At 63.7% G+C, this 9620-nt stretch overlaps 2 protein-coding genes across 2 annotated transcripts in view; one reads left to right on the forward strand and one right to left on the reverse strand.

Annotated features, from left to right (window-relative positions):
- The window catches only part of LOC103588091, an 8186-nt gene extending 7483 nt beyond the window's left edge, over positions 1-703 (reverse strand). Inside the window, exons 1-2 of the mRNA XM_008569689.1 lie at positions 450-703; positions 57-390 (exon numbers count right to left, since the gene is read on the reverse strand). Of these exons, the coding sequence (XP_008567911.1) occupies positions 57-390; positions 450-703 (588 nt within the window). The remainder of the gene's footprint in view (positions 1-56; positions 391-449) is intronic.
- The window catches only part of SAMD11 (sterile alpha motif domain containing 11), a 17504-nt gene continuing 8159 nt past the window's right edge, over positions 276-9620 (forward strand). The window contains exons 1-5 of the mRNA XM_008569680.1: positions 276-345; positions 1028-1119; positions 4908-5086; positions 5709-5759; positions 9317-9441. Of these exons, the coding sequence (XP_008567902.1) occupies positions 1048-1119; positions 4908-5086; positions 5709-5759; positions 9317-9441 (427 nt within the window). The 5' untranslated portion in view covers positions 276-345; positions 1028-1047. The remainder of the gene's footprint in view (positions 346-1027; positions 1120-4907; positions 5087-5708; positions 5760-9316; positions 9442-9620) is intronic.

The raw sequence follows: 9620 nt of genomic DNA on the forward strand, positions 1-9620 counted from the left end.
CGGCCGCCGGCTACGAGGCGCTGCTGGCTCCGCCGCTGCGCCCCCCGCGCGCCCACCTGAGCCTGCACGAAGCCGGCCCGCACCTCCGCCTGCCCCGGGACCCGCTGGCCTTCGAGCGCTTCTCGGCCGCCGCCCCGGACTTCCAGCCGCTGCTGGACAACGGCGAGCCGTGCATCGAGGTGGAGTGCGGCGCCAACCGCGCGCTGCTCTACGTGCGCAAACTGTGCCAGGGCAGCAAGGGCCCCTCCATCCGCCACCGCGGCGAGTGGCTCACGCCCAACGAGTTCCAGTTCGTCAGCGGCCGCGAGACGGCCAAGGACTGGAAGCGCAGCATTCGCCACAAAGGTGCGGCCGCAGGCCCGGGCCGGAGGGGGCGCTGCAGCTCCAGGGCTGCCAGGGAGATACCCCCGCAGGGTCGCCTCGGTCTCCAGCCCCGGCCTCCCACGTACCCCCAGCGCGGGCCACGGCTGGGCACGAGCGCGCCGCTCCCTCCGCTCGGCAGGTCTTTGCGGGACTCCTGGTCCTGGAGCCCAGGAAGTTTGGGGGAACTCGGGAGAGCAGGCAGGAGGCCGGCGGGGCGACCTCCCCTGCCCGGACGCGGGGCCGCTGGGTCGCACGGAGAAGGGGCCCAGGGCGGCTCGTTTGGGCGCCTGCGGGAGCCTGGCTGAGAGGGTGCGACGTGGGGACGCCTGAGCCGAGACATTGGCGAGGAGCGGGGAGCGGGGGCAGGGGACAGTGGGGGACCCGGGAGCGTGCGGCGCGGGGTCCCGACGGCGCCGCTCACCTGCTCCTGGGCTCGGCGTTCTCAGCCCGGCTCACGCAGGGCCGGCGTGGAGGGGGCGGAGCGCGGGAGCAGGGCTGCCGTGGGCGGGCAGGAGGCGCCCTTGGTCTGGGAAGGGCGCCCGCCCCGACTTCACCTGCGCGTCCGCGGGGCTGGGGCGGAGGCTGGCTCGGAAGGTGCCCGCGTGCGCCGGTGTCCCCGCGCCGGTCCCGGTCCCTCACGCCTCTGCCGCTGCCCTCCTCGCAGGGAAAAGTCTGAAGACGCTTATGTCCAAGGGGATTCTGCAGGTGCACCCGCCGATCTGCGACTGTCCGGGCTGTCGAATATCCTCCCCCGTGGTGAGACGTGGGGGATAACTTGGGGCTTGGGGGTCCCGTCCTCCCCTGTGGCGCCTGTACCTGCGTTTTCTGGGATTGGGAGTCCTAACTGCAACCCTGCCGGTGCGCTGGAATGAGCCTCCCAAGAGCACATGGGGGGGGTGCTCTGAGCTAAGGGGTGGGAATCCTGGGGCCCCTGGATCCCTATCCTGCCACCCCGCGCCTTGGAGCAGCATCCTTCATGTCCTGGGAACAGCCCAGGGTTCGAGGGTCTTCTCCCTGGATACTGTCATTCAACTTGGGCCTGGAGGCTCTGCCCTGTTACAGGTCTGGGGTCACCGAGTCTCTGGCCCAGCTGGGAGAGGTGCTTCTTCTGGGGTGTGACAGTGTTGGCTGGCCTGGATGTGCGTTCTGGGGAGGTCACAAGCTCAGGTGGAGTGACGTGTGTCTGAGGTGCCGAGGGCTGGAGCCCTTCCTGCTAAGGGCCTGGACATCCAAGAGTGTCTTGGGAACACAGCCAAGGGGGGAGCAGGGTCTTTGCAAAGTGTCCAGAGGACAGGAGCTGGAGGCTGGTTCCAGGCCCGACCGTAGGTAGACATGTGTCAATGTCCTCATTGGCTTGGGGGTCCAGGAGAAATTGGGGTGCTGGGTGCTGCCTTCCCAGATCAAGTACGCATGTCCCCAGGCAGCAAAGGTGGAAGATTGATCTGAAAAGGAAACTGCCTTCTGAGAGGGACCAGTGTGGAGCCCTCGGGAGAGAGCCAATTCGCACCACGGCTGCTTGGGAGGTGGGGACTTTCATTCCTGGTGCCACCCTCTTGCTGCAAGGACCTTCTTCCAGGAAAGGGGTAGGAGAGGCAGGGGTGCAAAGTGGGCCTGAGAGGACCCAGGTTACCTGCCTGAGGCTTGTTTACTTCGGACTGACAGTAGGGTGGGGGTGGGGATGTCCTGGGCTCCTTGTAGGTCCTGAGGGCAGGTGTCCCAGTCAGGCTGTGAAGCCACAGACACTCCTGTAAAGATAGACAGGAGCTCAGACACACACCCATGTCGGCAGGGGAGGGGGTACAACCACGCCTCACCCGTGTGCCCACTCCACACACTATCTGGCACGGGCCAACAGCCTCAGGTCTCCACGCACACTTGAGTTCACATGAGCTCATGACACACACAGGCACACCTGTGCACACACGCTCTCCAGACAAGTGTGCACAGTCAGGTGTGCACAGAGCCTGCCTCCTGCCCACTGTCACACCTGCCTGGGCAAGAGGCCTCGTTCCCACTCCACTTCTGCGCCCTTTCTCAGAGGTGCTGAGAGGGGTCTTCTGGGTACCCCCAGGCTTGCCTGGGATTTGTTTAGGTGGGAGGGGCCCTGCAGGTCCCAGCGTCAATACCCCTAGGACATTGCTTCAACAAGGGTGGATTTCCTCCCACACCTCAGATGGCAAATCTGAAACTCAGAGAGGGCTGGGGCCACAACTGGGAGCTGCCCACCCATTTGGGGCTCCCGGGACCCTGCCCTGCATGAGGGACAGCTCAGGCTTGGGCCTGCCTCTCCAGAGCCTGGTCCCTCCCAGGCTTGTCCCTGCACCCCCTCCCCCCCAAGGAAGGAGCTCCATGGGCCCCATCTCCCTCGCACAGAGGCTTCTTGCTCACTCCCATGGCCAGGCCCACAGCTGTGTGCACGCTTCACGGTCACCAGCACAGCATGGTGTGCACCTGGTCCCCCTGTCTGAGGAGGGGGCTGCCCTTGGTTGGGGGCCGAGTTTCCAAGTCTGTGTGCTGTTGAGCAGGGATGAGCTAGCTGGGGGAGGCCTGAGTTCCCTGTCCTTGTGCAGGGGCAGGGGCAGGGCCAGGGCAGCCATCCTAGTCCTCAGCTCCCCAGATGGGATCTTCCCCTGGAGCCACCCCAGGCCTGCCTCTCTGGGTGCCCTCAGGGTGTGGCTGGGGAGCCGGCGTGTCCTCGTGTCTGGCTCTGCATCACGGGCTGGGGCTGGCACGTAGCCCGGCCATTCCCAGCCAGCCAGTTTTGGCCTCATTCCAAGTGGCAGTCTGTGGCCCTCACTTCCCCCTTCTCCGTTCCACAGATGAGACGCCGAGGGAGATGTATTCCCTTTCCTTCTTAAGAGAACGTTTACTTAAAGCAGGAAGGCGGGAGGGAAGAGGGTGAGAGGGTGTCAGGCCTCCCTGGTCCTGGTGCTTGGGCTGCAGCAGGCTAGAGAAGAGCAGAGCTGAGCAGGACTTCCCCGCAGAGCACACTCCAGACAGGCTGGGAACTGCTGGAAATACCCCCCTCCCCGGAGCCCACGGAGTGACGTGCAGAGGCCTGCAGAGGCTGGGGGCATGCAGGGGCTCCCATCTATGCCTCGCTGTGCTCTGCCGTTGCTGGGCCAAGGCCAGGGTAGGGCTTAGAAGAACTTGAGAAGGTCCACAGAGCGGACCCTCTCATCCTGCAGGCCCCATCGCCCACCGCACCCTGCGCTGGTGTCCGTCTCACTCAGCTCATGTTGCAGAGGGGATGACAGAGGGTGTCCGGGGGCAGCCCCTGTGGATTCGTGAGGACAGGTGTGCGTGAGGTGGTGGCTTCTGGACCCTGGAGGGGGTGACTTCAACCCAGGCAGGGGGATATTTCAGCTCCCAGACCCTTGGGGACAGGGCACTGCCCAAATTGGGCCAGGCTGGGGGTCATGCTAGAGGTGGATCTAGAGGAAAGGACGGTGGCCTCAGTGGCTGACCTCTGGTCTTGGACAGCGCCGGTTTCAGGGTATGGTTGGGTGGTGTGCGACCCTCCTTGACACCTTCCTCCTCAAGCTCATGGGTATGCTGAAGAGGCTCTGGGGACTGGACAGAGGACAGAGAATTAGATGCTCTCGAAGCCTCTGTGCCTCCCCAAGCTGGCAGCCTGTTATTAAATAAGAAAAAGTCTCTGCCCACTGGAAAGTAATCAATAACTTTCCTTCTTTCCCCTGGGGGTGGCAGGATGTAAAGACTGGAAGAGCCAAGAAATGCCCAGGGCTGGGGCCATGCACAGTGCTGAGCGTGTGTCGCTGGTGTGTGCATGAGCTCTGAGCATGCGTGCTCTGAGCATGCACGGACCCGTGCATGCCTGTGCTCTGTTCTCCCAGCACCGGGCACCCGCAGCTCCACACAGTCACACCATGGGTGCAGGGGAGAGGAGAAATGGGCTTGAGGAAAATTTTGTCCACCAGAGCCTGTGGGACAAAGGGTCTGGGCTGGTCGGGCCCCTTGCCAGTGACCTGCAAACCCCAGGCCTGCCATTCGCAAGGGTCAGCAGGCACAACAGTCGCCCATTCCACAGGCCTCAAGCAGCCCCTGAGCTGGACTCTGCATAGCACTCACAAAATAGGAAAAGGACTTTGCTCGGTGATGTTGGTGTTAGTCTGGGGGTTCACACTGAACGTGAGTGGGATCTCCCAGCACGTGCACAGAGGTAACCGCACACCATGCTGGGTGCACGTACACCAGGACCGGCCCTCAGAGCCCTGCCCAAGCTGCATGCACAGACCCCAGGGGACGCTGGGGCCTAAGGAGGGAGCCAGCAGTGCAGGGGCCTCTGGGCCTCGGCCTGATCAGGGAGGCTGTGGTGGAAGGCTAGACCCTGGCCAGGTGGGCCGTGGAAGGCTCCCTGACTGAAGCCCTGCCTTTCAGCTCTTCTCAGTCTCTGCTCAGCTGTGGCTCCTGCTGACCCTGGGGCCCATCCTGGAGGCGGGAGGGTCTGCCAAGGCCGGGATGGAGACCCAGGAGGTTGGGCCTGATCCAACCAAACCTTCCTCTTCTCCCACCCCGCCCAGAACCGGGGCCGGCTGGCAGACAAGAGGACAGTAGCTCTGCCCCCAGCACGGCTCCTGAAGAAAGAGCGGACTGCTGGCTTCTCTGCCAGTGATGGTGACAGTGATGGCAGTGGCCTGGCCTGTGTGCGGCAGCTGGGCTTAAAGCAGGACGACCCCCACGTCCATGTCATGAGGAGAAGGTGCTCGGGCCAGGCCGGGGGCGCGTGAGCTCCGGTGCAGGGGGAGCTTGCTGGGGTGATCACGTCCACACCCGCTCCCACTGCCTTCCCTCAGACCTAGGGTCTTCCCAGGGATACTAACGAGCGGTGGCCGTTTGCAGGAGGCAGGTTGGCAGCCACAGGGACCCAGGCCCCCCTCAACCCTGGGCAGAATCTCAGCCATCTGAGCTGGTGGCAGCTGGGGGTTTGCTCCCTGACTTAGTCCCCTTCCAGCCAGAGCAGCTCCAGCAACGAGGAATTTGGTTTCGGTAGAATGAGTAGTGTGCAGAGGGAGCCCCAGTGCCCCCAGCACAGTGTGGGGGCTGCTCTGAGCTGCTGCAGCAGGAGGGAGGGCTACGGGGGCCTCAGTTCTGTTCTCCCCTATTCATCTGTCTGCTGAGGCCTGAGCAGCTCCAGCCTGGGGTCCTGTCCTGGTGGGAGCTGCAAGCAGGTTGAGCTGGTCCCAGATGGCGTGGGGCCCACAGCAGCCACCCCCGCAGGGCACTGGAGACAGGTCCACACACACTGCCATCCAGGTGCTGGTCCGGGAGCTGGGGTCAGTGGCTGCAGGAGCCCATGCTGACCTCTGCTTCCCTCCCCACAGAGTCCACACCCACTGGGACGTGAACATCTCCTTCCGAGAGACATCCTGCAGGTAGGAGTCCCCGCCTGGTGGGCTTGCCCTGACTTGAGGTCCCCCTGGTCTGCTTCCGGATCTCCAGCCCCCCTTCCTCCATCCCCGCTTCTGCCGCGCTCTGGTCCGCTGTCTGGTCTGCGCCGTCCCAGCTGGTGGGAGCGAGTGGGCCGAGCACCTCCCAGGTCTGATGTGTGCTGTGCGGTTCTGACCCCGCCGGGAGGTAGATGCCGTTGCGCCCAACTGAGCTGGAAGGACCCCAGGCTCAGCCAGAGGCAGGCTCGTGCCCAGGCCCCAGTGGCAGCACAGGAGTGGACTCTGGCCAGCCTAGCCCTGGAGCCAGAGCACACTCCCATCCCACATGGGACTGGCCCTCTGAGCCCATCTGCCCAAAGATGAGGCTGTGACCTCCCCATCTCCCTCCCAGAGACCCGCCAGGAGGTGAGAATGGTGATGTGCGGGTGGGGTCTTGAAGGACGTGCAGCAGTTCAGTAGAGAAAGGGGATGTCTGCAGACGTGGAGGAACAGGGAGAGGGGACGTGGGATGGAGGAGGAGGTGGACTTGGCAGGTCTGCTCTGTGGGATGCTAAAGGGCCTTGGATGCTTGGCCTGCTGGGCACTGTCCTCCAGGCAGGGGAGCCAGTGAAAGTTCTTGAGCAGGGGAGTGACTGGCTGTGTTTGAAAAGGTCCTTCCGTATCCCCACCCCGGCCAGTTGGGAGTTTGCTCTAGACCACGTGGATTCAGGCTGTGGAATCAGGTGGGAGGTGAGGGCCGCAAATCCAAGACACCACACGGAGATAAAAGTGAAGGGACTGGATGAGGAGGTGGGGCCAGCTCCAGAGGGGCCGAGAGGCAGTCCGGGAACAGAGCCCGGCTGTGGTTCCTGGTCTTACCCCATGGCTTCCAGGGGAGCGCAGCAGGCACGTGTGAGGGGCAGGGTCCCCTCCCTGGCCAGCCGCACAGCAGGGCGGGGGCAGGTCCCGGCTTGGCTCCAGATGTGTTATTATTTATGTCTCTAAGAACGTCAGATCCTGGAGCCAAATTACAATAAAAACATCTTTAAACTTATTTCTACCTCATTTTGGGGTTGCCAGCTCAACTGATCATTTTTATGAACCGTCATGAACATTGATGACATTTTATGGGCCTTTTACTTGGGACGCTACAGGATAAATTTGTCAGCGAGGCCTGTGGGGAGACTCAAAGGCTGTTCCTCCCGCTGCAGGAGCAGTTCCTCCTGCCTGCAGCCCCCTCCTCATGTCCACCTGGCCTTGGGAATCGGGCGGGGGCAGAGGGGCAGCTGTCCACACGCAGCCTGGGTGGCCCTACGAGAGGCCAAGTCTGCATTGCTGTGGGCTTTCAGTCCTGCACAGATCTTAGAAAAGGCTAGAAGGATTTCCTGGATTGTACCAAAGGAGAGATTGCCCTTAGAGGGGAGGGCCAGCTGGGGTCCCCATGGGAAGGAGCCTCCTGCCCTTGCCTGCCGACATAGCCCCAGCACCTGGCCATGCAGGGCTGTGGGCAGCAGAGCCCAGATGGCCCCCCCACCCTGCTCTGCTGTCTTTGTCTCTTCCTGCTGTCTGGTGCTGCCCACCGGTCCCTCGTCTCCAGTCTCCTGTGGGTCTGTCTGTCTGTCCAACCCCGTACCTTTGTCTGGCTGTGCAGTGGACCTCCTGGGAGCAGAGCTCCAGGAGCTACCCCTTCTGCTCCTGTGATCCCCCGGAGGGTGCTCCATGGAGCCCCTGTCTGCAGGCAGGGGACGTGGTCCCTGCCCTCCTGGGACCCCGAGCTGGGGGGACAGGGTCTGACCAACCAGGCTCCGGCTTCCCATGCACCCTCCTGCATGCAGCCCCTTCCTGGCTTCCTGCCTGCCCCCCACCCAGCTTCTCCTCACCCCACCCACCTCCCAAGACCCTCGTGGGCTTCATCCCTGGCGCCTGGTGGGCTGCAGAGGGTGTTTTGTGGCTGCAAGAACCTCGTGCTGTGGTGATGCCAGTGCAGGGTTCATGCGTCTCCGGTCTGGGCTGTGCCAAGTTTCCTGTGGTTTTTCACATAAAACCAGCATAATTTGTTCAGTGAGTGAGTGACGAAGTGACCAGAATAGGTGTTCAGGGGCCAGGCCAGGACGGGGTGTGGTGAGCAGGTGGCATCCTGATTCCTGCTCATCACCTCCATGGACTGCAGCACCGCACCCCAAGTGAGTACAGGAGCTGATGGCTGTCGTGTGATTGGTCGCGAGGCCTCGCTGTGCTGCAGGTGCCGAGTGGGGGCTTCACAAAGCAAACAGACCAGGCCTGCCCTCACCTGCCCAGAGAGAGAAGGGGGTCTCCCCGGGTGGCATGGGGAGCTCACGGCAGCCGCAGCCAGGCTGGCCCTTGGCCCGCTTCCCCGTGCTGAGGGCAGCAGTTCTGGCCCCGACACCCCCACGTCCGCGAGGGTGATGGAAGGAGTGAGACTCGCTGCCAATTAATCCCATAAGGTGCTTACCCCACCCCACCTTCCCAGCTGCGTGCACGGGATGCTTTCTTTCCTGGGGAGAGGGTGGGGGTGGGGAAGACCCGCATCTGGGTCTCCTGGAAGGCTCTAGAGTCTTTGGTGCTGAAACTGATCTGCTTAGGGGCAGCCCTGGATTAGCCCAGCTCCAGCCAGCCCAGGCCGGGGGGCTGGGGGCTATTTAACGAGGTTTAGGGTCGGTTCCCAGGTCACTGTGTGGCGGCTCCACCAGCATTAGCACGGCGGAGGCGGCTGCTGCGTTACAGGTGGGCCCAGAGGGCGCCCCAGGAGGGTGTGGGGCGGGGGGCCGGGCCCCTCCCACGCCCTCTCCGTGCTGGCTGCGGAGGTGCTCACAGGACCCGCAGAGAGAGAGGTGGGGGCCGAGCTCCACAGGCACACAGCAGCTGTGCCCCCTTCTCTCTGTGGCTCTGTGCTGTGGGCCCAGCTGACTTAGCAAAAAGAGAAACAGGGAGCAGAAGAGTTAAATATGTGTTTATTCCAAGTCCACTCTGAGGTTCTTAGCTGGGAGCCTCGGGACAGCAGGGTGTCCTGAGCACACCCGGCAAACCAGACTCTGGTCCACAGTGTGTGTTGCGTGTGTGTCGCGTGTGCATGTAGCGTGTCTGCTGGTGCTGTGTGCACACACATCTCATCAGCTGCAGGCCTTTGGCCTGAACCTCAGTCTCCTTATTTGAAGCTGTTGGGGGTTGGGGTGGTTGCTAGTTTTCATGGAAACAGCACATGCCGCGTTCTTGCCGAAAAGCTGGCAGCACGTGTAGGAAAGGTGTCCTTCCTGGCCCGTCCTGCAGGAGCAGGACCCCCCTCTGCCTGGTGAGCACCTGGTCGCCCTCCAGGTCAGGGAGCAGGGCAAAGCTGGGAGGAGCCGTGGGGCCGAGTGCCAGGTCCCCGTTGCCTGCTGGGTGGGTGTGCGCAGGTGCGCCTTGACCTGCTCGGTGGGGCCGCACACAGAGGTGCGCACACAGCACTGTGCACACTCACGCTTGGCCAGGCCCTCCCCGTGCCCAGGCCAGCACTCACCGGGTGGCTGCTCACAGTCCATCCTTCCTGTCTTGCTCTGCCGCAGCCAGGACAGCAACCTTCCCACCCTCATATCCAGCGTCCACCGCAGTCGCCACCTCGTTATGCCCGAGCTGCAAAGCCGCTGTGAATTCCAGAGAGGCAGCGTGGAAATCGGCCTGGGCCCGGCAGGTGAGGAGCCTGGAGTCCCGTGGGCGAACACAGGCTGCCGGGGCCACGGCTGCTCAGCCGAGGACAGCACGTCTCCGCCCCCCGCCCCCCCCCCCCCCCCCCCCCCCCCCCCCCCCCCCCCCCCCCCCCCCCCCCCCCCCCCCCCCCCCCCCCCCCCCCCCCCCCCCCCCCCCCCCCCC

This window comes from Galeopterus variegatus, unplaced genomic scaffold (assembly GCF_000696425.1).
Source record: "Galeopterus variegatus unplaced genomic scaffold, G_variegatus-3.0.2 Scaffold524, whole genome shotgun sequence".
Lineage (NCBI taxonomy): Eukaryota > Metazoa > Chordata > Mammalia > Dermoptera > Cynocephalidae > Galeopterus > Galeopterus variegatus.